Source organism: Fusarium oxysporum, chromosome X (genome assembly GCF_013085055.1).
Source record: "Fusarium oxysporum Fo47 chromosome X, complete sequence".
Taxonomy (NCBI): domain Eukaryota; kingdom Fungi; phylum Ascomycota; class Sordariomycetes; order Hypocreales; family Nectriaceae; genus Fusarium; species Fusarium oxysporum.
Window position 1 is genome coordinate 488,429 of NC_072849.1, and position 27,526 is coordinate 515,954.

The 27,526-nt window shown below is 48.0% G+C and overlaps 11 protein-coding genes and 1 non-coding gene across 12 annotated transcripts; 6 read left to right on the forward strand and 6 right to left on the reverse strand.

Moving 5' to 3' along the window:
- Positions 1–808: 808 nt before the first annotated feature.
- Positions 809–1,471, forward strand: FOBCDRAFT_279977 (glutathione S-transferase; the record flags this gene model as incomplete). The annotated part of the gene is made up of 1 exon (XM_031191000.2): positions 809–1,471. The coding sequence occupies one exon, from the start codon at positions 809–811 to the stop codon at positions 1,469–1,471; it is 663 nt and encodes a 220-aa protein (XP_031032231.2).
- A 459-nt stretch (positions 1,472–1,930) lies between these two features.
- On the forward strand, positions 1,931–2,020 carry FOBCDRAFT_t198. Its single transcript has one exon. It is a non-coding gene; the product is annotated as a tRNA-Arg (tRNA).
- A 105-nt stretch (positions 2,021–2,125) lies between these two features.
- On the reverse strand, positions 2,126–3,179 carry FOBCDRAFT_146190 (glycosyl hydrolase; the record flags this gene model as incomplete). The annotated part of the gene is made up of 2 exons (XM_031191001.3): positions 2,126–2,187; positions 2,246–3,179. The coding sequence occupies 2 exons, from the start codon at positions 3,177–3,179 to the stop codon at positions 2,126–2,128; spliced, it is 996 nt and encodes a 331-aa protein (XP_031032232.3).
- An 883-nt stretch (positions 3,180–4,062) lies between these two features.
- FOBCDRAFT_207082 (uncharacterized protein) lies at positions 4,063–4,725 on the reverse strand (the record flags this gene model as incomplete). Its single annotated transcript, XM_031191002.2, has 1 exon — positions 4,063–4,725. One exon carries the CDS (start codon positions 4,723–4,725, stop codon positions 4,063–4,065), a length of 663 nt encoding a protein of 220 aa, XP_031032233.2.
- Positions 4,726–4,784: 59 nt separating this feature from the next.
- On the forward strand, positions 4,785–5,216 carry FOBCDRAFT_279980 (uncharacterized protein; the record flags this gene model as incomplete). The annotated part of the gene is made up of 1 exon (XM_059611569.1): positions 4,785–5,216. One exon carries the CDS (start codon positions 4,785–4,787, stop codon positions 5,214–5,216), a length of 432 nt encoding a protein of 143 aa, XP_059467910.1.
- Positions 5,217–9,614: 4,398 nt separating this feature from the next.
- On the reverse strand, positions 9,615–10,141 carry FOBCDRAFT_285127 (uncharacterized protein; the record flags this gene model as incomplete). The annotated part of the gene is made up of 3 exons (XM_031191006.3): positions 9,904–10,141; positions 9,779–9,853; positions 9,615–9,722 (listed from the first exon to the last, which is right to left on the reverse strand). The coding sequence occupies exons 1-3, from the start codon at positions 10,132–10,134 to the stop codon at positions 9,615–9,617; spliced, it is 414 nt and encodes a 137-aa protein (XP_031032237.2). The 5' UTR covers positions 10,135–10,141.
- Positions 10,142–11,390: 1,249 nt separating this feature from the next.
- Positions 11,391–13,669, forward strand: FOBCDRAFT_244101 (uncharacterized protein; the record flags this gene model as incomplete). The annotated part of the gene is made up of 3 exons (XM_031191007.2): positions 11,391–12,763; positions 12,815–13,158; positions 13,230–13,669. 3 exons carry the CDS (start codon positions 11,391–11,393, stop codon positions 13,667–13,669), a joined length of 2,157 nt encoding a protein of 718 aa, XP_031032238.2.
- A 20-nt stretch (positions 13,670–13,689) lies between these two features.
- FOBCDRAFT_112585 (cytochrome P450) lies at positions 13,690–15,241 on the reverse strand (the record flags this gene model as incomplete). Its single annotated transcript, XM_031191008.3, has 3 exons — positions 13,690–14,282; positions 14,346–14,909; positions 14,959–15,241. Coding segments are annotated over 3 exons (1,440 nt in total), but the record flags the coding sequence as incomplete, so codon positions are not given.
- Positions 15,242–17,394: 2,153 nt separating this feature from the next.
- FOBCDRAFT_232188 (uncharacterized protein) lies at positions 17,395–18,082 on the forward strand. The gene has a single exon (XM_031191009.3). The coding sequence runs from the start codon at positions 17,402–17,404 to the stop codon at positions 17,747–17,749; it is 348 nt and encodes a 115-aa protein (XP_031032240.3). The 5' UTR covers positions 17,395–17,401; the 3' UTR covers positions 17,750–18,082.
- A 1,504-nt stretch (positions 18,083–19,586) lies between these two features.
- FOBCDRAFT_264577 (and other transporter-domain-containing protein) lies at positions 19,587–21,608 on the forward strand. Its single transcript, XM_031191010.3, has 2 exons — positions 19,587–20,237; positions 20,287–21,608. The coding sequence occupies exons 1-2, from the start codon at positions 19,739–19,741 to the stop codon at positions 21,510–21,512; spliced, it is 1,725 nt and encodes a 574-aa protein (XP_031032241.2). The 5' UTR covers positions 19,587–19,738; the 3' UTR covers positions 21,513–21,608.
- Positions 21,609–21,679: 71 nt separating this feature from the next.
- On the reverse strand, positions 21,680–23,474 carry FOBCDRAFT_169005 (uncharacterized protein). Its single transcript, XM_031191011.3, has 2 exons — positions 22,785–23,474; positions 21,680–22,735 (listed from the first exon to the last, which is right to left on the reverse strand). The coding sequence occupies exons 1-2, from the start codon at positions 23,454–23,456 to the stop codon at positions 21,875–21,877; spliced, it is 1,533 nt and encodes a 510-aa protein (XP_031032242.2). The 5' UTR covers positions 23,457–23,474; the 3' UTR covers positions 21,680–21,874.
- A 927-nt stretch (positions 23,475–24,401) lies between these two features.
- FOBCDRAFT_244105 (chitin synthase-domain-containing protein) lies at positions 24,402–26,793 on the reverse strand (the record flags this gene model as incomplete). The annotated part of the gene is made up of 3 exons (XM_031191012.2): positions 24,402–25,106; positions 25,192–25,365; positions 25,414–26,793. The coding sequence occupies 3 exons, from the start codon at positions 26,791–26,793 to the stop codon at positions 24,402–24,404; spliced, it is 2,259 nt and encodes a 752-aa protein (XP_031032243.2).
- Between the last annotated feature and the right edge of the window lie 733 nt (positions 26,794–27,526).

The following is a 27,526-nucleotide window of genomic DNA, read 5'->3' on the forward strand; positions in this document are numbered from 1 at the left end:
GAATGATGGCCTCAGCCAAGTCGGACTCCGATCTCCAAAACCGAGAGAGTGGGACTGCCTCGGTTCAGAGTCGGGCTATCGGATGTATTCTTCGGAGACGAGCAGGACCTCGTAAATGAATAGAATTTTTACGATGATCTTCGTATAACAATTTTAGAACTTATGTCAGGTGCATGTATGTTTGTTAGACTAAAGTCGCATGGTTGTGGTGGTTGCGGATGATTCGCATGAGCTGTCGTGTTACAATGGCTCCCATCATGGACCGGGTTGAATTCATCACTATAACAACCAGGTTCAAAGGCAAGAATTATCGGTCTGTCCTGAAACTTAAGCTACCTTTATATCAAAGAATTGAATCAAACAGTTTGTAGAAGTAGTAAATTTGTAACGCGATTCGGAGTCGGGACCTTTCTTACTGACAGTGTTTACAAGCCAGCCAATCAGCCGTAACCACAAGCTCCGCGGAACCAGGCACTTTACTAGGCTTACATGAGGATAATCATGGCGAACCCTCGAAGTTTCATCGCAGCTTGACTAATCACTTGTTTCACCACTGTTTGTTTGCATTTGTCAGTTCCTTCCGCGCTCATGTTTACTGTTGATTCTATCCGGCTCTCAAAGAAAGTAGTTAACATAAGTTGTGTGCAGGAAGGGGTTGTCATGTATTTAAAGAGATGAAATGCCCATGAAAGTAAGTTCGTTCTACGCTCTATCATCTCTACCGAAACTTGCATTGTTACATACAATTTGCATCCGTGCCCTTTGCATCTACCATCAATTTAGATCACACGATACACCTTTCATCGCAATGGCAGAAATGAAGCCGATCAAAGTGCTGGGAGTCCACGGACCTAATGCTGGCAAGATTGTTCTCCTCTGTGAAGAATTGGGACTCCCTTATGAGACGGAAATCATCCCTCTTACCGACGTCAAGAACCCAAACTACGTCGCTATCAACCCCAACGGGCGATTGCCATCTATCCAGGACCCAAACACAAACCTCACTCTCTGGGAATCGGGTGCTATCATCGAGTACCTAACCGAAACTTATGACAAGGACCACAAGCTTAGCTTCACGTCTGGCACAGCTGAAGCCTACCACGCTCGCCAATGGCTCTTCTTCCAGGCGACCGGCCAGGGACCGTATTACGGCCAGGCGATGTGGTTCATCATCTATCAGCCACTTCCCGAAGCTCGCGAGCGCTATGTCAAAGAGGTTAACCGTGTGACCAGCGTTCTGGAAGGACATCTGGCTAAGCAGAAGCCTGACGCGGATGGAAACATTTGGTTTCTAGGTGGTCGGCTCTCGTATGTGGATGTCGCGTTCTTCACCTGGCAGCATACGGCTGAACCGCGAATTCCGAACGAGGAGTTTAATCAGGATGATTACCCGCATGTTAAGAAGTGGGCGGAGAACATGCTTAAGCGCCCGAGTGTGCAGAAGGTCTTGAAGCTCCAGGAGGCTAAATAGACTTGGCAAAACAGAGTTGGAAGGGAAGTTCTGCCTTCAACAGGCGAGCCGCCGTTATAAAGTGTGTATAGGGGTGGGTAGTTATTGCCTTGATGTTGGGTATGATGGTCTAAGAAACTTTTGTTCGCCTTCTACGCGGCTTTGGTCATTTACATGTAACAATCAATCCACCTCTAATTATATTATGTCAGAAAATCAATTAAATATATATTTACCCAAGAGTTAGATACAGAATGCTAGATATAAGAAGAATTCTAAAGCCTTAGGCCTAATTTTTCAGATCCGACCACCTTCGAGTTGAATAATTTCTGAATGAGGTCAGTGATTACAGTTGAGATTTATTAGAATAACCAGAACTCTTCACGTCGAGTTCAACTACCCTATTCCTCGCGTTTTCACGCGCAGGGGCGCGTCGAGAACTTGAGCGCTGCCAGAAGCGAGCCAATCATCAATGGCTCCGGCCGCGTGGCCTAATGGCTAAGGCGCTAGATTTCGGTTTCCAGCTCCCGAACTCTCTAGAGATTCCAGGTTCGAATCCTGGCGTGGTCGACAATCCGCTGGAATATATCTTTTGCATGCATTGGCCTGTGAAAATATTTTTTTTGCTGGCTGGCGCATCAAGTATATTACTGTATGGGCGGTTGAAGGCAAACTTCATTTGGCGAATAACGGGTCCCTTTGACCAATGATCTCGAAAGACAAGTCAATGAATAAGTCTATTGCTAATCTACCAGTTCCCTCTTCATTCATACTCATACTCAACGCTATACATACATCGAATGTTCTTATCATCAGGACACCATCCATGAAAGACCAAGGTATCTCCCGCCTCATTACTCGTCGCACCGCCAGGCGCGTCAAGTCCAAAGTCCGGTGCCGCAATCAGAGGCTCGTCCGCACGCGTATACGGTCCTGATAACTTATCCGCGTACGCATATTTGACATTATACAGCGGGTCGCGAAAATCGTGACTGCTAAAGAACAAGACGTATTTCCCGTTGCCAAGGCGTACGATGTTTGGCGCTTCAACGAGAACGCCGTCCTCACTGCCGATGCGGTCGAAGATCTTGACCGCATCTCCAATGAAGGTAATGCCGTCGCCTTCGATTTCTTGAAGCATGATTGGTGTACCGCCTGTTGGGCCTGATGCATCGCCCTCTATTTTGTAGATGAGATAATTCTTCCCGCTGTCGTGGTCTTTGAAGCCGCTCGCATCAATGGCGCCTTTGAGGTCATCTGGTCCGCAGACAAGAGGTTTCTCATCATATGTATAAGGACCAGTGGCATTCTTTGAGCGCGCGACACCAATGCAATGTCTACCAGCTTCAATCTCAGGACTCAGGTAAACGATGTACTCTCCACTATCGACGCGTCGAATGTCAGGTGCCCAGGTGTTCTCGCCTGTTGTCCAACCTTTATCGGGGAGGGCATCTTCCTGTTGCAGGGTCCATTCGCCGAGAAGATCTTTAGCCGTGGCGACTTGAAGTTTTCTGTAGTTGTCTGGTGGACCGCCGTTTGTTGCGACAGCTACCCATGATCCATCTTCGAGTTGGATGATTGATGGATCTGGAAAGTCGGCGTTGATGGCTGGGTTGAGTGTCCCGTCGTGTTTGACGGTCAACTTTAGTGCTGATTGACGAATGGTACCCGCTGAAACGGGGTTGAAAAGAAGGCCGAGGACGGGCCAGACAAGGCCTTGAGTGATCATGGTAAACTTTCTCTCGTAACTTTAATTGCGGACTCTTGCTAGAAGCTATGGCATAGTCTCTACCTGTGCTTTTATACCCGAGAGGATCTAGGCACAGCCTTCGATCTGCACTGCTTAGCTTGTTTCTACACCTCTCATACGTCAGTCGATTATGCCGTCAGCTGTCGATCACATCAGATTTCTTACTCTAATTTTAAAATAAGCAAGGTACAGCTTCCTTTTGGGGTAAATCGCTGCGCATAGCTGCAGAATAAGCATAGCCTGCCATTATAGTGGGTATCGCTTATAAGACAGGCGAATGGTAATTCGGCATAATTGTTGTTTTCTGTTATCTCTTTCATGCGAAGGACCTTTTACCGACTCGTTTGTTGACCGCATAAATTTTGTTTGGGCTTTTGGCATGTTGATGCTGCAGCCCTTTGGCGAGTGAAAATTGGCATCGACAGGGGTGATCACTCTGGTGACTTTGAAGTGGCCCTTGGTATCGCGGATTATTCTGCGATTGGCCTTCGCATCCCCTGATGATTCGAGCCTGTCTGGCAACCGATCAAGCTAACAGGATACCCCAAGGACTCACGCCAGCACTTTAGTGGTTCTGATGAGCATTACGGGGAAATGGGTTTAGGCTGAAGGATAGATCATTCTTAAGTAATGTATATCATGTTTTCTAGCTAAAGCTTCCCCGTGACCAACTCTGCCAAAACACCCAAAGACGTCTTGGTGCTCATGATGTCCAAAAAGGGACTGTCTATCCGTAAAACTGTCCATAACGACGAGCGAAACTCTGACGCAATCATGATATCAACACCAAAGCTAGGTAGCGGTTTATCCTCGCTGATCTGATCTATAGCAACTAGGATTAGGTTAGAGAAGCGCGTCTTGATCAGTTGCATAATGGCGATGCGAAGGTATCAGAATCTGCAACTGGGGCCAAAGCCGGCGACAGAGTCGAGGGAATGCCCTTGAACCATTCTGCCGCGGAGACAACTACTGTGTGGCCATGCTGAGAAGTCACGTCCTGAGACTCTTTCTCAGCTAAAACGGAGGCTAGCAAGATAGAGGAGCGTGCTTCGTTTAGTACCCCGTGGCTGGTAACGTCGAACCCTTGGGCACTCAACTCGCGAATCGCAGCAGACTCCAAACCAGTGAGTAGATGCGAGTCGTCAATCCGACCATCTTGCTCGCTATTCAACGCAAGATCGATGATCTGCAAGAATACATCTTCGTTGAGCGGCTGGATAGCTTTGCGGAGAAGCAAGCTCTCGATCTCAGGGTTCTCGTGCCGGTAGCCCATTTCCGAGATCATACCTAGACTAACCGCGACACAAGCCTGACCACGCGACCGACACCATCGAGCAAAAGCGTCGAGAAAGCCGTTGGCCGAGCAGTAGTTGCTTTCAGTAGCTGTGCCGACTGTCCCCGAGACCGAGGAGGTAAGGAGGAGAAAGTGGGGCTCGTTCTTTAGGTCTTTATCGACGTGGACCTGGAGCGCGTTGTGGAGGTTCCAGGTTCCTGCATAAGGACAGTCCTCAAATCCTGACGGCATGCTTAGGAAAAGCACCCGAAACAGTCCTGACCGAAACCAAGATAATGCTTGAGATGATCATGAGACTATACTACACACGACACAACTTTGGGTTTTACGGCCCATGGATTGCTTTTGCTCTAACAGCTATTGGCAATGCGGTCGTAGCAGACTTAGCAGAAGGAAGAGACAATGAGCCGCAAATCACAGCCGGTTACCGGTCTACCCTGATCCTCGCAGCGCGGGGTTTGAGCAAACAGGCCAGGAATTATTATGTCAGTAGACTTTTGGCTATTCAAGTTCAGAAAGCCTTGAAGCCGGAGGATCTGCAGTTAGTTCAGACTCATGCCGTGGCTGCTTACATGGCGGATGATGAGCAGGCTCTTATGGCGGAACATTCGGATAGTTTATGGCCGATTCCGGGACTAGCGATAATGAATGAAAGCCCAGAGAGGACTAGGCTGAAGAACCTGATTGCCAGTGTTCGAGACCTTGATATACAATCTGTGTAGTCGAGAGGTTGTCGGTCTAGTAGTTGAGGGAGGAGACCGCCCAAGCAATGAGCTCAATCGCAACAAATGGCAATGGCCATGACACAGAATAGAGATAATATGCATGAGGCCTAAAATATATACTATAGTAACACTTGGAACTGCAAAATAAGAGCTGAATATTAGACACGCTACCGTTGGCGCTATTGAATCGCGTTAGTGGGCGACTCAGATCCAGACTCTCGGGAAAGCTGTCACTATGGCGCTAGTGACCGAATTTGAGATTAAGGAACGGAAAAGATGTCGAATAAGGAGTAAATATTGGTACGTTCCTGATATGCATGGTCAGCACCAGAAAGTGGAAGCAGATGATGCTTGACGAGGTCCCGCTATCACGTGGGATCATGATGCTCTGTGCAGTTGACACGGGGGAGCGGATAAATGCCGAGATTCTGAAATTACCCAAGTGACTGTAATGAAAGTATATCATCTGAATGGATTGAGGCAACATGTTTCAGAGATGAACTTGTAGCTGATCAGAGTCTGTCTCTCAATTCGCGATTGACTTCTCGATATGTTGGTTCCCATCGCGGCACGATCATGTTGTTGGCCTTGACGTTAAATTCCAGGGTCCACATCAATGACATCTAACACCAAACCACTAAACACCAATAGCTCAACTACCGGACCCAAAAGGCGCAGGCTGAACGTCTCAACATGTACAACGCCACACTGCACTATCGAAAGCCCTCGGCATCACCAATTCCGCAATAGGGGACCAAACACCCGGAAAATACATAAAATACAACAGGCAATTCCAACTTTCCCTGTGAGCTTCAACCGTCCAACTCGGTCTGTCATTCATTCGTTATTGATTTGGTTTACCCCTACGCTCACTATGCGCTCCTTCATCGCCATCGCGGCTCTAGCCATTTCCGGCGCCGTCGCTGGTCCTTGCAAGCCTCGAACCACTGAGACTTCTGCATCTGTCGCTTCAGAGACTTCGTCTGCTGCTATTGAAGCTACCACTCTTCCTGCACCTCCCGTCGATTCTATCATTACCAACACTTGTACGGGTGGTGGTCTTACAAGCCTCGATCCGTTTGTCACTGACGGTGATGTTACCCTTAACACTAACGATGGTTACAACCCTGGCGGTGGAAGCTCTGACAAGAGCTGCGCTGCGCTTAGTGCCCAGTCTTCGGGAACTCGCAAGCGTCAGACTCTCGGAGACATCGCGGCGCTGAAGCAGTTGCTCACTGGTCTGAACGTGCGAACTCAGTATACCGTTCAGTTCTTTTACCTCGTCTTCACTCCCCCCCAGGCGACAACATCTTGTGTTCTCGAGGCGTTCATTGGTTCGCAGAAGTTCTTCACCACTGGCATCTTTTCTAATGGTGCTAGCGTTAGCTACAACGAGGTCTTGGTCTCGACTTCTGCTCCTGCTACCCAGGGTTTCTTGAACATCCAGACCACTTGCTCTGCTGGAGGTTCTGCTACGGTGCTTGTTGATTCTATCTTCATTTCTAACCAGGTAACTCCTGAGAACATCAATGACTTTAGACTTGACTTTGGAGGCGGTGATATTCGTGAGCCTGGTAATACCCCTGCTACTACTCAGGTTGCTCCGACTACTCAGCGTGGACCTGCTACCCAGACTCTTCCCGCCACCCAAAACGGTCCTGCTACACAATCTGAACCTGCTACTCAGAACGGTCCTGCTACTCAGACTCTTCCTGCCACCCAATCTGAGCCTGCTACACAAACTCTCCCTGCCACCCAATCTGAGCCTGCTACTGAGAACGGCCCTGCTACTCAGACTCTTCCCGCCACCCAATCTGAGCCTGCCACTCAGAACGGTCCTGCTACCCAATCTGAACCTGCTACTCAGAACGGCCCTTCTACTGCCACCAATGCTCCCAACCAGGGTACTACAACCGCCCCTCAGAACCAAGGCACAGAGTCTACTCAAGGAACCGTCATCCCCACCGAGACTGCTGTCAACGGAGCTACAACTGCTGGTGGCGAGTCGAGCCAGTCCACATCCGCTGCCCAGAACAACCAGCAGACTACCGAAACCGCTCAAGGGAACTCTCAGTCCACTGGCACTGTTCAGGTTAATGCTCAGTCTACCACTTTCCCCGGTACTGGCTCCTCTGAGTCTACTTCAGCCCCTGTCAACGCTGCCTCCCAAGCCACCACATCCTCCGCCAACGGCGATGCCTCAACTGACGGCAACTTTGCTTCCACCACTACACGTCCCGACACCCAGCCTGCTACTCCTACTCCCGTCGGCTTCCAAACCGTCACTGCGTTCGATCCTGATTCTACCGTCGGCCCGCTCAACAATGCTGAGCCTGCTCAGGATAACTGCGTCAGCACCAACTTGGTCCCCAATGGTGGCTTTGAGTCCGCATCAAGTGGCTGGCAGATCTCCGGAAACGCTGGTATCACCTACAACGGCCAGTTCGGTCCTCAAGCCCGTGCCAACAGCGGAAACCTCGCCATGTAAGTCTCACCATCCCCTTCCCCATCACCTAAACTAACAACTTCCAGGGCTCTCCACTGGCCTCAAAAAGACGGCGTCAAAGCCAGTTTCAAGCGCACCATCAGCGGCCTCGTCCCTGGCCAGACGTACTATCTCGGCTACGGCCACCACACGGGCAACGGCGCCCATCTTCCCTACTACGAGTGTGACATCCTCGTCAAGTTCGATGGTGTCAACTTTGATGATTTTGATCCTTTCTACGACCCTAATGCTTGGTGGCAGTACCGCAACCGCATGAACTATGTCACACCTACGCATTCTACTGTTGAGCTCTCGTTTGTTCTTACTTGTCAGAACAACCCAGCTTCTTTTACGCTTCTTATGGATGATGTGTTCCTTTCTGCTTGTCAGAAATAGATGGTGTTTTAGAGGTTAGGCTTGCTTATAGAGTAGACTTAATAGAGCCTTCATGATCCTCACTCACGGCTTACGATTCACGTGCACCTTTTCGTATGAAAATAAGCCTTGATGTATTGAGGCTTGTCTAGTCTATCGTGTCTTTTGTGTCCAATCAACTTCCACGCCAAGACTTTCAAAGTGTTCTACCAACGCAGCAATGTCTTCTGTTTCAATCGTAATGGAGACAAGAATGACTTTATGAGCCTGAATTAATTTCCAACTCACAGAACCTTTTCCATGAATCCTTTCAAGATCACGGCTCAAAGTTTCAAGCTGGAAGTGCTTTGGCTCTCCGACGACCTGTACAATTCCCGGCTCTTCAGGTGCAGACATTATATTGATCGAGGTATAAAGTGTTAATGAATTGAGTTGTAAGGTAGTCGTGGCGGAACGAAGAGGGTTATGTATACAACTAAGTCGCCCAATAAACAGTGCATAGCTGCTGTTGAGTAGCCCTCGAGCAGAATCTTTTGGAAACAATGAATGTCTGTTAGTTCCTAACAGCCTATGACCTATGGATTAGCCATTAGCCTTGATTCACCTTTGGGAACTCAACTATCAGTGATAAGTTTGCAGGGAGGAACTCTGACAGTTCACGATAACAGAAGCTTTACTACACGATTCCTAGGACTTTTCTAACATAACTCCGAAGTATCCACATTGTATATGTTCTTACGAAAGACTTAGTAACGCTGAAACGTTAATGGGACTTGTATTTATAGGGAGTTCAATCTAGCTCTTTGGCCACGAACTCGGGCCACGTCAACGTCACTCCCAAATCTCCAAGCATTTCTCGCAAACCAACCAGATCAACAGTTTCAGATGTAAAAATGAGTAAACCGTCAACCCTGTGTCATGTTGCCTTATCCTCTCCGTAAATTATTTCCAAGGCAACGTCAAGGTAGTCAAGGCTGAAAATCTCAATTTTCGGTAGGAGATATGAATATCCTATGCAAGTGGTCATTTTGATGATAGGTTGTCTCGGCGAAGGTTTTTAATTAAATGTTTGCTTGTTGTTGGATCTCTTGTGCGACGTCAGGAGATTGGGTTGCCGAGCGTGGTTTTATTCTTTTGGGCGTTGCTTGACGTATTGTGAATGATTCCCTTTGAGCCTCGAGATATGAATGTGAGAGGGTTGGTGTGAGCTGAACATCTGTTTGCCTCGACCTCATCGACAGGTTTGTTATCCGCTGCTGAACCCGGTGCGCGCCACGTCTCGTATTGTCATAGATGTTATGACGACATTTGTAGCGCGTCAATGCCCCTCTCTGCTGTGATTAGATGCTCAAGCATTGATACATATCAGACCTTGCAGTCTTTCACGGGATGATCGTTGGTCAGACTGATCGTCAAACATGAACTGTGGCATCAAACGAAGTGGTAATTGAGGGCGCGAAATAAACTCTATTATCGTCTATTTATCAAACTAGACGTTTGTCGTAAAATCTTTTTTCATTAACCTCTTGAACATCTTACAGACGGGACTTAGTGTCCTCCTCACGGCCCTTCAAGTTAGGGTGAGGAGCGCGAACAGGTCGAGTGACAGCGTAGAAAGCAAAGCCCTGAGATTGGGTAGAGAACTGCCTATGCGTCAATATTGCGTCTCTCGAAGCGATGAAGGCGAATGGGTACTGACCTTGACCTTGGATCCAACGTGGAAGAAAGCAAAGTCACCGGGAACAAGGTGATGCGTGATACCAGTAGCCTCATCCTACAAATCATCAGTGTCACTATCGACGATAAGTCTTGCAAGGAACATACCAGCACGTCAATCTGACCACTCAAGACATACTTGCTCTCCTCAAAATCATAATGCGCGGGACGGGCAGGACCAGCCTCGATCTTGTAGAAACCGGATGTGATGTGAGCGGGGGCATCGGTCTTTGTGCGGATGGTATGGAAGTCAGCGACTGTGGCGTTCTCGCCTTGGGGCAGAGGGATGAACTCGTGGCCGGCGCCCTTGATGACGGTGAGAGGGACGAGTTTAGACATTTTGACGGCTTATGGGGTATGAAGAGTATGGAGCTGAAAGGGGAGATACGGAAAGATAAGGACGGGCTTTTATACCTTGGGAGTTCAACGTGTAAGACACTTCGGTAACTGCCCCGATGCTGGGGAAGATTTGTGGGGAACGGATGTACTCCCGGTCTCCACTTCGACGCGGAGGTGAATTTGATGTTGAGTTGAAGTTGTCATTGCTCTTCCATTTCTGATAAGATAACTCAGATGAACGGTTGACTCATCATTTCTATAAGATATCTTCGGTATCTCTATGTAGAAATATTTCTTGACTATTCTCTTCATGCTCCTTTGTTGGCATCAAATGCCGGCCGAATTAACTCTCCGGGTTCTGGGGTTAGCGTAGCCGCCCGGACAAGACTCGGGATGTCTCCTCCACGTGATCGGAAAACTGTCATTACTGCCGAGAGGAGCTGAGCCTGTCAATCACATCAATAGAAGTTTCTCTTGCGAATGGACTGCGAGCAATTCACCAGAACCGTTGTTGTCTAGTCAAGTATACCATGTGCTATACCCTCGCTAGGGGAGGTAAGAAACCGCAGGACCTTCACCCTAATATTCAGTTTAGCCTAAGCTTAGGGAACTCTTTACTGAGCTTATTTTGGCATGCTCTTTTAAAGTCTTAAGTTTTCTTGCTCCCTGAGGCCTTGACTTTGTATCTACAGTCATCTGGGTCCGGAGATTGTGAGCGCAATGATGTCGCCACTACGTTCAATCAGTGGGTAAAGCCTGTGACGGCCGGCATGCCTTCGTTGGTTGTCATCAGCGGTCCAGTATCAATAGTATCATTACTCAACGTCTTTCTTCAGCTTTTGGAACCAATCAACCATTTCCACTGCGGTGGTTCGCATTGAGTAAAATATCGACCGGATAGACCAAGCAAGACATGTGCATATCGGTGTTTTGGCCGTCAAGTCTGCCTTGTAACTTGGCATTTATAACTGATTCAGAAATTAGTCCTTGCAATTGGACGCTCTCAACGGCCTTACGTTCGATGGCGAAAATCTCCCTTTGCTATTGGGTCACGACGCTGAGGCTGACAGACTAGAGCTCAGCTGGAACGCCACCAAAGTCCGTATCTGGAGATGCCAGCTCGTAACTGACTTTTCAGATACTCCCTTCTCTTTGTCTTTGTTTTTGGTCTTTTTCATTTATATCTTGTTGTTATTTTATGCTTCTTCTCCTTTTGTGAATCCGATATGCAGCCTGATTAAAACCCGATGGACGCCATGAAGAAGCTCTCTGGCTGGAGAAAGACGGCTCTTTACCTTACCATTCTCGCAACAATCCTCACGACCTTCCTAGTCACAGCTCTTATCATATCCCTTCATGTCATCAACGGCGGCGGAGCATCTATCTTTGGAGAAACCGCAATCCTGAGCGGTTCATGCGATAGAGTCTCACGTGCAAATCTATGGATCCATCTCGCCATCAACGTTATCGGAACAGGCGTCCTCGGCTCATCAAACTTCTTCATGCAAGTCCTCGTTGCTCCAACGAGGCATGATGTCGATCGCGCCCATGCTTCAAAGCGCTGGGTAGAAATTGGCGTCCATTCCATTCATAACTTTCGCTTTCTTTCGAAGCGTCGGGTTTTCCTTTGGGCGCTCTTCTCCCTTACCAGTATTCCTCTACATTCGGTCTTCAACGGTTCTGTCCTCGAGTCCAAGGCTACGAATGGATTTGTGGCCATCATGGTCTCGGAGACTTTTCTCAATGATGCAAGATTTACCCTTCCGTCTGTGACGACATCATCTAACTACACATATGCTCTAAACAGTGAGAGCACCCCCAACAAAACTATCAGGAGTATCAAGAGTTCTCTAAATGAAGAGTCCTGGGAACGCTTAGAATTCCAAGACTGTATGCGACGCTATAATGATCTTGAAGTCCTCATGCTGAATCACCGGCATGTCGTTATGGTCATGAGCAATCAGAACAACACGCCTAGCTCTCAATGGACTCGAGCCAATGTTGTCAAAGAAGATAATGGCTGGGACGACCAAGATGCACCAAATTCCCTCTGGTTCGCAGGCCGGTACAATCGGTTCAAAAATTCACGGGGTCTCATCACAAATTCTACGAATAATAATACAGTACTTGGTTACTATATGCAGCTCGACCCAGACACTGGAGCCCTCTACATGAACGAAACAAAGTATGAGCCCGCATTTCGAACTATGAAGGTTGACTATTGTCTCTCCGAAATCTTTCACGCTCCCTGTCGACTGAGCATTGTACATCCTCTTCTTCTTATTGTCTGCATCATGTGTATCTCCAAGTGCCTATTATGTTCTTATACCTTGAAAGTCAGATCTTGGAGTACTGAAGAGCCTCTCATGACTGTCGGGGACGCAATTTCTTCTTTCATTGCCAAGCCGGATACTTGCACAAAGGGAATCTGCACACTCGATGCTGAGGACCTGCATATGAAACTTAATCCAGAGAGAGCACTCGGCAGCTCGCGGCCATGGAAGAAGAAACAGGTGTTAGCTGGGAATGCAGTAAACCCGGGGATTTGGATCCTTTCTTACATGCTTATCGGAAGTCTGTTAGTTCTTGGAGGGCTCCTCCTTGCACCTGCGCTGCAGACGCAGTCTTTGTAAGTGATTGCTCAAAACCTACATCGAAAGGCTAACACGTTGATATGTAGGCGAGAGTCGCGATTCGCACATCATCAGAAAAACGCCGACGTCAACGATGTGGGGCTCAAGTCAGCATCACTGCTTGGTCTTACCATGATATCTAATACACCTCAACTCCTATTATCTCTATGTTACATGACGTTGAATGGGTTGATAACTCGAATGCTTGCCGAGTTGGAATGGGCTAGCTATGCGGTTAGCTTCAAGGCTTTGAGGGTGACTAACCCTAGGGGTGACCAACGATCAACATATCGACTGCAACTCCCTTACCGCTGGTCCATTCCACTACTTGCAATTAGTAGTATACTGCACTGGGTTTATTCCAACTGCTTCTATTTGAGTAACTACGAATGTAAGTGGTTTCATACTGTGCCAGAAAATGGCAATAAGCGCTTGGATTCGTCCATTGACAACTCCTATTAGTCTATGACCCCATGATACCTTATAAAATCGCGGAAATTGATCGCGGTCTTCAATTCTCATCCGTGGCCATTTTGATCGGATTTTCTATATCAGTAGTAATCGCGCTGAGTCCTATGATTCTAGCAAAGCGCCATCTGCCAGGCCAGATGGTCCTAGGAGGAAGCAACTCCAAGGTCATTTCGGCTGCTTGCCACTGCATCCCCATCAGTCCGAGCCATGCAACAGGAAAAGCCGGCGCGATTACTGTTCATCCCTTGGAGATATCGGAAAGCGGGGGCAGCCCTTTGGATTTGATGAAGACAATGAAACTGAGATGGGGAGAGGTATCAACAATAAATGCAGAGAGCGAGATTGGTCATCTTGCATTTGGAGTTGAGGAGCAGGGAGTCGCAGCACCAATCGAGGGAAAACACTACAGTGGAAGAGCTTGTGATTCTTGATTTATTCCCTCTAGCAATGCTCAGATATTAAGCCTGGTGTGCGTAGCAACAGGCTTCGCCCGCATCATCAACGGAGTCTTGATCCACAACGCAAAAGACTTCTGATCCACCCAATTCCGACTCTCCTCACACAACTCAAGATCATACTTAAACAGAAATGTCGCTAAAATGAGCCTCATCTCATGCATAGCCATGTTCTGGCCAAGACAGTTCCGAGGGCCAAATCCGAAGGGTTGGTGAGCCTCCCACATATCTCCAGCATACTTCGAATCCGTCTTGAGCCATCTCTCCGGCACGAAGGTATCGGCGTCCTTGAAGTTTGACTCAGAGTGGTATGTGGAGTAATGGTGGACTGATACACGCGTCTCTGGTGGGATATACTTGCCCAGGATTTGCTGGCCGCCTGGTTGAACGACTCGTGGACTTCCGATGGGAACTGGGGGGTAGACACGAAGGGCTTCCTTCAGACAAGCATTCATGTACTTTAGTTCGGCAAGGCGTTCGAAAGTAAGGTCTTCGGTATTCGTGAACTTGCCGCGAATCTCTTCGAGCAGTGTCTTCATCTTCTCGGGGTAGGTAAGCAGGTTATAAAGGCAACCGCTCAGCAGTGTAGCTAGAAAGGTTCTCAATGTCAATCATTGTGTACGCCTATCAGAGGACCATTTTTAATACATACCAGTCGTCTCAGATCCAGCAAGCATGAACAGTTCTGCATTAGAGTGCATTTCCTGAAGTGTAAGTCCCTTGTCCTCCTTTGCCGACATGACCAAGTTCCAAACATCAGGCTGATCAGAACCATTCTCCAAACGGTGATTCACACGATCTTCCGAGTGTTTGCAATGCGTGACGCGCTGTTGTGTAACTGACTTTGGTTCAAAACGTGTGAATATCGCATTGAGAATGGGGTAGTAGTTGATCATAGATGCAATCGGTAACATCTTGAGAGATTCGAAGATGGACCTCACCCAAGGGCTGTATTCGTTCTGTGCTAGAAGATTAAGAGGGTGTCCGAAGCATAACTCGGCCATTACGTCAAAGGTCGTGAAGTTGAGCAGTTGCGTCATCTCAACTGGTTTGGCACCGTCGTTTCCAACTTCGGAGATTTTATACATGAGAAGTTCTGAGTACTTCTTGAACAGAGGTTCTTGTTGCTTCAAAGCGCGCTCTGAGAAGGCCGGTGAAAATAGCCGTCGCACGCGAGTATGGTTCTCAGTATTGGTAGTAAGCATACTAGGAACGCCTAACACCTGTATAAGCCAAGCTCAATTACCTCCATATCAATTGCTTACCGTTCACCGGCTGTACAGAGAACTCCTGCGCCTTCTCCGTAACTTTAGGTCCATGGATATCATTCCAAGCCTCGCTAGCCGTGTAGCTCACATCTGTCGGGCCAAAGCGAACAACAGGTCCATACCGATCGTGCAAACCCTTCATCCACTTGACATCCTCGCCCTTGAGCGAAGCCAACCAGTAAGGAATGCGGGTGATCCCGCAGATCTTTGGGCCGGGGATGTTCGCTAGCGGATGCAGCGTGACATGATAAATTGCATTGCCGAGAAGATACAAGCCCAGAATGGCTATGGATGCGAGAATAGGTCCCATTGTTGGCGCGGTTGTAGCGAGAGAAAAAAGCAATTGCCGAGGAGGAGAGAGGCGATTGAAGAAGAAATCTTTGGGTAAGGGCGGTGACTGGCGGCTACTGGCTTGTCGGAAAACTGACAGGTAACCAACATCATTGAGTCCCTTCTGCATCATCCCTGGTCGTAAAAACGTTCCTTTGCGGCGTTGCGCTGCAGGTGGGCATTCAAGCCGGGGTCTGCACAAATGAAACACGAAGAACTTTTTATCAAATTGTCATCCATTACTGTACAAACGGTCCTATCCTGCTGAAACGACAGCCATTTTGTGCTCTTTTTCTTTGGCATTGGCCCAGTCTACATATATGAACTCCTGCTCTCCCAACTCGGACATTCTTACAGAAGTGTTTGAGACGGGAGCAGAGGTAATTGCTCACAGGGTTTATTCGCTTACGATTTACGTCCCGGGATTCTCATATCATGTTCGTTCTTGGCTCTTGCAGTAGCTCAAACTCTATTTCCATTTTGTGCTGCTGTTATTGGGTATGAAGTTGTAGCGCGAGGTTCAGGACCAGGGGAATAGTTTCCCTGGAGCAGTCGTCTCTCCCTCGCCGGCCAAGGAGTCATCATCTAGGTTTTCCTTTTATCAGCTTTATGTTGTAACAATTGGTTAGACATTATGGTGTAATGTCTAAGTTGTGAGCTAGATGTGTTATTTGCAGTTGGGACTTGTGGCTAAGGTTATGCTTTAGACTGCTGACACATATGTCAGGGACACGATATCTTTTTTCATAGTATAAGTTCCTATTGCAAAGCTTCATGCTGAAGCTTGCTAGAGTTTTTGTTTGATCCACGAAGTGTCCAAGCTGTGAGCAAGATGTGTTATTTGCAGTTGAGACTTGTGGCTGAGAGCTTATATCAGCACAGAGAACTTAGTTAGCCCTATCTGAAGTACTATGACGTGGTGAAATATCCAAATGAGATCGCTTGTACGTTTGGATACATTACTTTTCCTTGGCCTATAGGTGCATCTTCTAACTTTCGTCTTATTTAGATCATCTCGGCGTCATCAGTATCACCTCCAACGTTGAATGCTGCCTAGGCATCATCGCATGTTCTCTACCACCGCTCCGAAAGCTGTTCAACTTCTACTACGGCTCCTCTCACGAAGGAAACTACCAGTACACAGGCGAAGTGAGTTCCCCAAATCTGCCTTGTAACACATCAATATCTGCATACACTCGCTAATTATCGCAGAGCGAGAACGTCCTTCAAAATTCCGGTCAGGGTATCAGGTTGGATTCAATCAATGGCCGAAAAGGAACATTTCACGCATCAGCCCAACGTGTTCCATCACGAGCTCGAGATCACGAAACAGACGATGATAATTCAAGCAGCAAGGAAATTATACGGAAAACGGAGGTCAGAGTTAGCTCATCGAGGTATAACTCGTAGCCCGAAATTATTTTGCGCGAGGTCTCATATGAGAGCGTCATGATGTTGGCCAAGCCTAACAGTGTATGAAATTGCCGGTTCAAAACTATAGAAGTCATAGAAATACATAATAGGAGAAATGCAAAAATAGAAATTATATATCGCTAGATGTCGCTTTGGACCCAGTGCACATGTCTGATGAAATAGATACCCGTCGCACTGGATCTGATACGATCGGCTGAGTTATCACCTTATCACATGCACCCACTTTGCACACCAACTTCTGTTAGCGCATAATCGTTAACTAATATTTTCTCCAGTCTACCAAGTCTCGTGCAGCGGCTTCACATTAAAATTCCGGCAATTGCCAAGCCAGGACAGTCATCGTATGGAATTAATTACGCCCTCTTGTGCCAATTATAAAAGGTTTGTAACATAAAGGGAAGCCAATGATTGCCATTCCTGGTGATGCTGACGCGGGGTTGAGGATAAGCTTACTGCGCTGACGCTGCTGACATCTTCTCAATGACTATAAGAACCTCGAAAGATCAATCTTCACGACTGATCTAATTCTGTAGAACACTTGTCGCATTGTCGTAATATCACCAAAATGGCAATCACTGATAAAATCCACCCGATTTACAGCCTCTGGTTCCTCTGGGTCGACCCCATCCTGACTCTTGTCGGGATGTATGTCAACTTTATCGACCACGATCTCGCCATGCAGGCCTTCTTCATAAATTACCCACCAACAGACCACTTCCGCTGTTTCATCTACCAGATCGGCGGCATGGGCACGTCATACCTAATCATCCTCGTCGTACTACTACGCTACACGCACGACATCAACATCTGGAAGATAGTGCAGCTAGCTATCTTACCAGCTGACTTCACCATGCTCACGGCTATATACATCGGCATGCGCATCTCGGGTAATTTAGCGCTTGCGAATTGGCGCTGGGAAGATTGGTTTAGTATTGTTGTTACGGGTATCTGCACTGTTCTCAGAATCGCGTTTGTTCTGGGCGTTGGGGTCAAGGATATGAGGGGGAGAGCCAAGAGGGCTTAGTTCAGCCAAGAAGGCACAGCCGGTAGGGCTGAGGAGATGAGATTTTGGTGGCGGACGGGATGAGATGGCTAAATTCGCTTCGTGGGTTGGGTTAGCAAAACTTGAGGCTCTGCTTGTGCCGCAAACTCACGATGACCTCAAGACGCCAGTCCCTGGATCGGAAGAGTTTTCCAGTGTCGTATAGTAATGTACAGAACCCCACTATTGACTGAATTTTCTCTCTGCTACTGTTTCATTCTTCCGCCGTGGAAAAATGGAATCAATGCTGTTTTCTGGTTTGATTACAAGTGGAGACTCGTTAATTCCTAAAGCGGTATAAATCCCAACTCTTCGATGCCCAAGCAGGAATTTCACGCGGATCCGCAGAGCTCATGACTCGATTTCTCTCCTGGCAATCGAGTGCAAATGTGATCACCACTTTGAGTTCTCTTAAACGTCTGCCTGATAATCCCTGCCATTGCAAAAATTGGGGTTTTGTTCTGTGGAGGAATTCGGCCCTTTACCCAGAATCGCGGGGGTCATAGCGCCCCCGTGATATCCTCGTTCTACCCAAATCGCGTTGTCTACCATGCGAAGAAGCTATACACAGGTCCGTTTCTTTCCGTCGTGTTGGAGATGGTGGAGTTTTTGTAGTCATCTGCTTGAGGCAACGGGCCGACAGTCGAAACGAGCAGAGTCGGTCATCCAAGGTTCTTACCCTGGACACGGAGACAGAGCGTGGTGAGCACGTCTCCGCATGTTTGTTCGCCATGGGGAAGTGTTAAGGTTGATTTGTGGGTTTGTGGTGCAATTGGATGGGGGGCGTTGGGCGCGGTATTTTACGCGACTGCTGTTGATGATGCCGATTCTCCGGTAGCAAATCATAACATCTCACGACAAGAGGTCTAGATTGAGAAACAAAAGTTTAATTGATATTAGTTGTGTTACATTTTGGTGATTCGTAAGCTGTCAATTGAAGCCAAACATGAGATCCGTTGGCTAGCGTAGGGTAGCTTTCTCACAGTGAAGCATCGTCATGTTACTGATTGACAGCCAAGAGATGCGGCTGAATCATGGCGAGATCGCAAACGCTCTAGTGCTCGCTTCAGCGGCCGCTTTCATTCAATCAGTCTAGTCTACCATGAGATCCCATCTTGGCATGGGAATAGCAAAGCCTTCGACTTGGCATTGCCTTATGCCTTCTGTTTCCTTTCCATCTCCTGATACCTAACAAAAACTCACTTCGGCCATGCCAGGCTAGGAGTACTTGTGCCAACTTCTTCACGCCAACGTTCCAACGTTGGTCCTTCATTACGGAATGGCTTGTTTTCCCAGGTGGAGAGAAACAGGGCGACCGTCAACCGCTCCCGTGACGTAAAAGGCTTGCCGTAGAACATTTCTAGAAAAGGAACATCATTCATCCGCGGCTAGTCTCATGTCGATCCCTCCCGGGACTTGAAAGAGTGGACATGCCAATATGACCGCTGACGCGACTCATTGGTCTACCCACCGGACCGACACATTCAATGCGACCCTTGAAAGGCTTCTCGGCAATGATGGATGGTTCGATGAACCTGTAGGAGTAGAGATCATCCGAGTAAGCATCATGTCACTGGTGATGATCGCGCGGTGATCCCGCTCTAAATGCTTTCGATCCTACGTCGCCTACCAACCTACCTTATCGATACAGGAGACGCGTTATGGAACTCCACCCCATAATCGGCTCAGACGGCATCTTCTGATGGAGAACCAGCGGCGAATCTTTCGGTGCTACCGTCATGGGCACGCTCCGCATTAGTTTTATTCCCCATAACTTTGTGTCGTTGCATTTTGCGGTGCCCCATGGCGAAACAGACTACTCACATAAAGTCTCTCCAGACTTGTGGAATTGTGGGTTGCATATAAAAACCTGGGGTTTGCCGCGACAAGCAATTCTCTTTCACCAGCCTACAGGTGTCACTGACAACCTTTACTCCTCACTACTCATTATACAATTGTAATTCTTTCACCATGGGCAAGAGTCGACAGAACTCGACCACCACGGTCGATCGTGAGAAGGATGAGATCCAAAAAGCAATGGGCCACGAAAAAGCCGAGTTCGAAGCCCTTGAAGTAGCTCGTCATGGCGGTCGTGAGATCGACGAGCTCATTGACGACATGGAGCGCCAGCTTGATGAGTCTGGTGGTCTGAATAAGGGCTTCTTCCAGATCCAGTTCGCCAACCCCAAGCACTTTACCTGGCTCCTGGTAGCGTTTGCATCCATGGGTGGTCTCCTCTCCGGTCTTGACCAGTCTCTCATCAGCGGCGCGAACTTGTTCCTGCCCGACGACCTTGGTCTCACTGAGCATGAGAACAGTCTTGTCAACTCTGGTATGCCGCTCGGTGCTGTTGGTGGCGCGCTGCTTTTGTCGCCTGCAAACGAGTACTTTGGTCGAAAGGGCGCTATTATCATCTCTATTATTCTTTACACCATTGGTGCTGCCTTGGAAGCTGGTTCAATCAACTTTGGTAAGTCGTCTGCCTCCGCGCGATCATCATCACCATGCTGACTATTTAGGTATGATTGTCTCATCACGTGTCATTCTCGGTCTCGGAGTCGGTCTCGAAGGTGGTACAGTCCCTGTCTACGTCGCCGAAACCGTCGAGCGCCGAATTCGCGGTAACCTTGTCTCTCTGTACCAATTCAACATCGCCCTTGGCGAAGTCCTCGGCTACGCTGTCGGCGCCATCTTCCTCAACGTCCCCGGCAACTGGCGTTACATTCTCGGTTCATCTCTCCTCTTCTCAACCATCATGTTCTTCGGCATGCTCTTCCTCCCCGAGTCTCCCCGTTTCCTCATCCACCAGAAGCGTCACCTCGATGCATACAAGGTTTGGAAGCGCATTCGCGGTATCGAGGACCGTGAGTCTCGTGAGGAGTTCTACGTCATGAGTGCCTCTGTCATTTCAGAGGAGAATGCTGTCGCTGAGGGTGCCAAGAACCATCGCTTCCCTTGGATGGACTTCTTTACTGAGCCCCGTGCTCGTCGCGCTCTTGTCTACGCCAACATCATGATTCTTCTTGGTCAGCTTACTGGTGTCAACGCTATCATGTACTACATGTCTGTTCTTATGAACCAAATTGGTTTTGACAAGAAGGAATCCAACTACATGTCCCTTGTTGGTGGTGGATCTCTTCTCCTCGGCACTATTCCCGCCATCTTCCTCATGGAGAGGTTCGGTCGACGCTTCTGGGCCATCACCATGTTACCTGGATTCTTTATTGGACTGGTCTTGATTGGTGTCAGCTATCAGTTCGACGTCAAGACTCAGCTGCAGACTGTAGAGGGTCTTTACCTCTCCGGTCTCATCATCTATATGGGCTTCTTTGGTTCCTACGCCTGTCTGACCTGGGTCGTTCCTTCAGAGGTTTACCCCACCTACCTTCGAAGTTATGGAATGACTACATCTGATGCTCTTCTCTTCCTCGCCTCTTTCGTCGTCACCTACAACTTCTCCGCTATGCAGAATGCCATGGGCAGGACTGGTCTTGCTCTGGGCTTCTACGGCGGTATTGCGTTCATTGGTGAGATCTACCAGATCTTCTTCATGCCTGAGACCAAGAACAAGACTCTGGAAGAGATCGATGTTGTCTTCTCGCGACCTACCATGGATATTGTTAGGGAGAACTGGGCTGGTGTTAAGGAGACCACCCGCCTCCTGCTCACTGGACATTGGCACAAGGTCTTTGTCGAGCAGGCCATGACTGATCCCAAGGATCAGGTCCAGGTCTCTCATGCTTAGATGATTACTATGATATTGGTGGTGGATGGGGTTGATTATTTAACGTTGATGATACCAAGAGTAACTAGTTACTATTAATGACAACTGAATGCTCAACTATGCTATTGTGCCTTCTGCGTGAAAAGTCTAAAGCCATGGGACGAGTTACAGTTCAAGATCCTGCCATGTAATCGAAATCTCTTGATTCTCCTTAGGCTATTCTAAACTTATCCAACGTAGTATAAACCCGACTAAATTACCCTCGGTGTCACTAAATTATGTTAAACTACTTTAAGTATGTCTGTCCTTTGTGATAGAAATCATCCCTTTTAGCCTGCGTCCAAATATCCATACCCCGAACCCATTACCACCGAATAATCATTTTAGCTTTCCTCTCCATCATACCTGTAAACACCACGATTCTCAAGTTGCGTCTGGAACAAACTCTGTGGTTCAACTCGCTTTCCCGTCTCCAGCAAGGTAGCATTGCCCTTTGGATCGTTACCCTGGTCTCCGCACCCAATACACCAATTGATGCCGGTAGGTGGGGACTCGAACTCACAACGCCCATCTATGTTCCAACCAACACCACCATTGATGGACCAACCGTGACCTGAACCCTTGGTGTTGCGGTTCACGAAGTACGTTGCTACTGAGGTATCTTCTACCAACAAACCCTGAGCCCATCTCTGATGAGGGTATATAGTCTGAGAATCAGACTTGGTCTTGTGACGGAGGACAGCATTGGGACCAGGGGTCAACGACCCCGTGGCGACGGAAAAGCAGCGCGCAGAAGGGATACCAACTTGTTCACAGTCTTGAACAAGAACTTGTGAACCTTGGATCAAGATGTCAAAAGGAAGCGCACTTCCCGAGATATCTTTATCTCGGTTCATGGTAGTGTTCTGGATGGTGATGCGAGAGGCATCTTGGTCAATCTGGAAGAACTTGTTGAAGCCTTTCAGAGTGAGACCACTGACCCAACTGTCAACTGTCCAAGATGGGAAGCGGACGGCAGCAGCGTTGCACGTCTTGTCACTGAGAGAGGCCCCAGAACAAGTGTCGGGTACCTCAATGGAGAGATCCTTGATACCCATCTCACTGTTGGTTTCAGGAGGGGTATAGACAATGAGCTCTGGCTGCAGATAGTCCAAGTCAAGATTGTCTGTCAAGGGTATCTTGAGGGTGATGTTGTTACCATAGACACCGCTGATCTGATTTGGCGTCATAAATCTTTTGTTCTCCTACAGAAAGTTAGTACATACACAGTTACAAGCGAGGATGACTACATACCGGTATCCAGGTTTGGGATGAATCGTCTCGCACCAGACTGCTCATGCCATTGGCCTTGATCCACGATTCTGTGGCTATTCTAGAAACATAGACTAGTTGGTCCACTGCAAAGCCAGTGCTGTTGACGACCTCGACTGAAGAGGAGCCGATGGGAACATAATCATTGGTGATGTTTGACCTGAACCCGTACCTGGGCTTGACAGTATTGCTAGAACCAAGCGTAAAAACAGGTACAGATGGCTTCTCGCTCAATGACAGAACGGTTTTACCACCAGCAGACCCGGTGACGACAACGTTGCTAGAGAGGTTCAGGCCTGCGGTCATAGACCATTTACCAGGAGGCAGGATGACAGAGCCACCGCCCGAAGAAGCAATGCTATCAATAGCAGCTTGTATCGCCGGCCTCACATCAACGCTATTATTAAAAGAAACAGTGATGTTGGGGGCGGTGATGTTGGGCAGTATGATAGCAGAGTTATGATACCCAGCAAAGCTAAAGTCAGGGATCACATCCCCACGAGAACTCATGACTGTCGTCCAATCAAACGCATGATGCTTTTTCTTAGCCAGCGTGAAGTAGGTAGCACACGTAACAGTGATAGTGACGATGATAAAAATGGCAACGACGGAGAAAATGGTCCAGCGAGAGAAACACTGTCGAGGAAGAGGCATCGGGAAAGTTCCAAAAAGGGAAATAATTCAGGTGGGGGAGTAGCAGTCCTGCTACTCATGTCGGAGCGAGGGGTTATATAAACCGTCAAAACATGGGACAGCATTCGGCAAAGCGTGACTGGAATGAAGAGTGACATCTAGAACCCACTGATTAACTTTAACAACAAAGCATAATCGTCATCGCTGGTTGGTTAGTTTACCCAGTGAAAGAAGTATATCATCATTTGCATCATTATTAAGAGCATATGTAGGATATAGGTTCAGTGCTCATGCAGCCTACAAGTATAAAAAATAAGATGATATTTCTGCTATATCGGCGAGATCTATCTAACGGAGATATCGATAGGGTTTCCTTAACTGAATCGCCATCGGAATTTAACCAAATCAGACACTACGGAGGTATAATCTTACGCTTATGTGAGGGGTCTTACTTGTCCTGCGTTAGTGTCATGACTGGAATGGATGGCGCCCGGATATGGCTGCGGGAGGCGACATTGCTCTTGCGGGGACGGGCTGTAGCGGTGATGTCACTTTGTCTTAAATTTCAAGGTTGATTTGAAAAATCCTTGATTCATGGTTGCCTAACGGTTAGTGACAATCGCCGTTGTGCAATGGGGGAATGGGGATAGTCAGACATGCGGCGAACCGCAAACGTGGGATCTCGGCGAACTCTGGACAACCCCGTCATGGTGGGTTGAGTGAATCAACGGTTTTAGAAAGGTTGCCAAGGAAACAGGGGTTCTGTATTCGGAATATTGAACGATGAACGAGCTTTTACCGAGGCTCATGTAGACACTGTATGGAGTCATGGCATATGCTCAGAAGGCGAATAGTAGTTGCATCCATCACTATCATGACCGGTTGAGTTTTTGATTGATTCATGATTGTTATTAAATATTATGCTAATTAACTTTTGGGTCTAGTGTTCTATTGCTAGTATGTAATCTAGCAGTCTACATCCGCTCGCTCGTCCTTGAGGCGACAACGCTCTGGTTTAGCAATTGCCTCATCATCCAACAGATTTTTCAACAACAAAGGCGCTTCTCCCTTTTCAGCCGCAGATAAAGCATCTGCGTCAAACAGCTTGGCCTCTTCTTCGGTTATTTCCACTTGAGGAGGAACGGGACCAGAAGATGCCGTAACTCCAGATACACCCCAGACTTGACTTCCGAGGTTGGTGGCAACCTTTGTAAAGATGATGACACTCATGACTGGTGATACACACTTGTTGATCAGGTATCCGATCGCAAGTTTGTGCCCTCGCTTTCGTAACTCAGGCTCAAGAAGAACTGAACAGAAGAACCAAAGAGAGGGCAACTGGCCAACTACCAACATAGGAACAAGCTTGAGAGCAGAGACATGACGAACGCAGCTTGCGATGAACAAAGCAGTGTTGAGAATGCGGTAGTACACCAAGCTCAGACGGATGACTTCAACAGAGGCAGCAATGCGAGTAATGGTGATCATCTTCTCGCCAGCCAAATAGAAGTAATTGTTGAAGTAGGCATTTGAGCCCCATCGACGTCTTTGGCTTAGGTAGTGGAACAGTGACTGGGGAGCAACCGTCTCACTGACGGCATCAGGGACGAACAGTGTGCGAAGATGTTCACCCTGAGACAGCATTGAGTAAGTGAGTCGCCTGTCAGTGCCCTAGAAGATTTAGGTTAGCCTTGTGGGGAGGCTACGGGAAGTGGGAGCAATGTTTCTTGCTAGGAGAATTAGGGGTTCCACTTACGAGGTATTGCACTTGGTGGTTAATGACTAGTTCACCGGTAACGGGTTCGGCGTATTTCCGAATAGCACCGGCCATTTCTGGTCTCACTGCTATCATGGTGATGCAACCAGGTAAACAAGTGACTTTTCCAATGAACCCTTCAGCTCGCCGTCTGACATATTGTCCAAACGTGTACTGTAAAATGTTAGACCACGTCACAGTCGAATAGTTGGGGGAACATACCTGAAATTGTTGATAGAGATTCCAAAACGACCATTCATATCCAGGTTCAAGCTCAACCAGGACAAGTCCACAAGCAGCAATAGCCTTGTCATCACGAGCAAGAGCATTAGCCAGAAGAGCGACAGCGCCCTTGTAGATAGTAGAGTCGGCATCGGTGCAGAAAACCATGTCAAAGCCCTTGAAGTCTTCGCCCTTGGTCAACTCAGGGAGAATTTCGTCCCACATCTCCTTTCGTAGAAGCTTTGTGTAGAGAGGAGAGTTTTCACGAGGAAAGTTGAAAAGATCATGGCAGAGAATGAGAGAATCCTTCTTGCCAGCGTTCTTGACCTTCTCGATGACAATGACAGGGACATCTTCCATGAAACCGGCAAGGACGTTCAAGACACCCTTCTTCCACTTAAAAGAGACGTAGGGGCGTTGGAACTCGCGAACCATTCTTGTCATGTGTGATCGAACATCCCGAGGCTTGCCATCGAGGATGACGACCATGACTTGCTTGTGAGGCTCAACACCATTATCCCGAAGAGAGAAGATAGTCTTGACGATCTGCTCCTCACTCTCAGAGTAGGCAGGGATGAGAGACAAGATCCATTTTCGGCTGACAGGCTTGGGTGGGTAGAACTTGTCATGGATAGCACGATACATCATCCCGGTAGGAGACAGGATCGCAGATAGGAAATCCTTGCTCTTGACGAACAAGATGACGATGAAGATCAACTTGCTCTTCTTACCAAAGAAGGCAGTGATTGCCATGCAGATGTTGAGAAACACGATGATCCCCATGAAGGCGACCCTTTGGTTGCGCAGATCCCTTTGCGATAGGATCCTCGCAGGATCGACAGGGTCTTCGATCTTGGGGTAACCGCATGTCTCAATGCTGTCATTTGCGTGCACTGGTGCTGGCTCAACAAACTTCGATGAGACAACCTTTGGTGAAACAGAGACAGTAGGGCTGAGTTTCTGGGGATCTGACTCAAGAGGGCAGATACTCTCCTCATCAGTGGTAGAGAATAGAGAGTCTTTTGAGGGTGAGACATTGAGATTGAATAAAGGCGTGAGGTTTTCTGTAGGAGAAGGGAAGAGAGGGTCTTGATGGATCTTGGGCTCGGCAGGTGGTGTAGGGGGCTGTTCTGAGATGACATTGAGAGTAAAGAGAGGGGCATCCTTCTTGTGGTGGTGATGATGGTCATGATCGTCATCGCCAACAATAGTCTCTGCTGTAGAAGAGAAGGAAGTGTTCTGCCATGATCTCATGTGCCGCATAGGAGGACGGTCAGAAGCATGAAGGGAGGGATCATTGGCAAATTCATTATCGAAGTAAGCCTTCTTGGCCTCAAAAGAGTACAAGGCGCTTCTCGGTCGTGTACTTAGAGAAGCCATCTTTGAAAAAAAAAAAAAAAAAAAGAAAAAAGGCGTAGAGAAAAGAACTGAACGAAACAAAGGAGAAACGAGGGGAGGAATTCAAGACATGGCCTTCAAATCAACAGCTCACTCGAGGCAAAAAGATCATCCAAACAAGGTCCCCCCATCATGACAACAGGTAAAGGGCCTTGGCAGTATTGAAATCCTGGCCTCGCCCCTGTCGAATTCCAGTTCCCTGGGCCGTTTTCGACCAACTTGGCCGTGCCATGCATCCTACACGTTTTTTCCTGAAGAGACTATGGACAGGGTAGGGGAGACAAAAAGAAAAACCTAGGATCTCTATCACAAGGGACGAAAAGATTTACGAAAGCTTAGTCTATCTTAGCGGGCCTTTAGACCAGGCAATTTTGGCACCCTGTTTCAAAGTCCCAAGTTTTTTCTTACTCCCTAAAAGCCTGAAAGCAGATCAATACTGAAGGTGGCAACTTCCAGGAACAATTCCATCAACGTCGAGATGAATCTGGTTTCGTTGATCATTGCTCCTTTCATCATGGGTGGTCAAACGGGTGGAGTGTGTCGTTTAGACTGACATTCCTGCGATATCCGGAATGGGCGTTCTGTCCCGCGTGTCCCGTGTGCCACGCCGCCACGCCTCGCTGAACTTCAGAGACAAAGATTGAAAGACATGGCGTTTTCGTTAGCTAGAGATGGCCTAGTCTAGCTCTGATTAATGCCGTGGGCTAGGTATGTT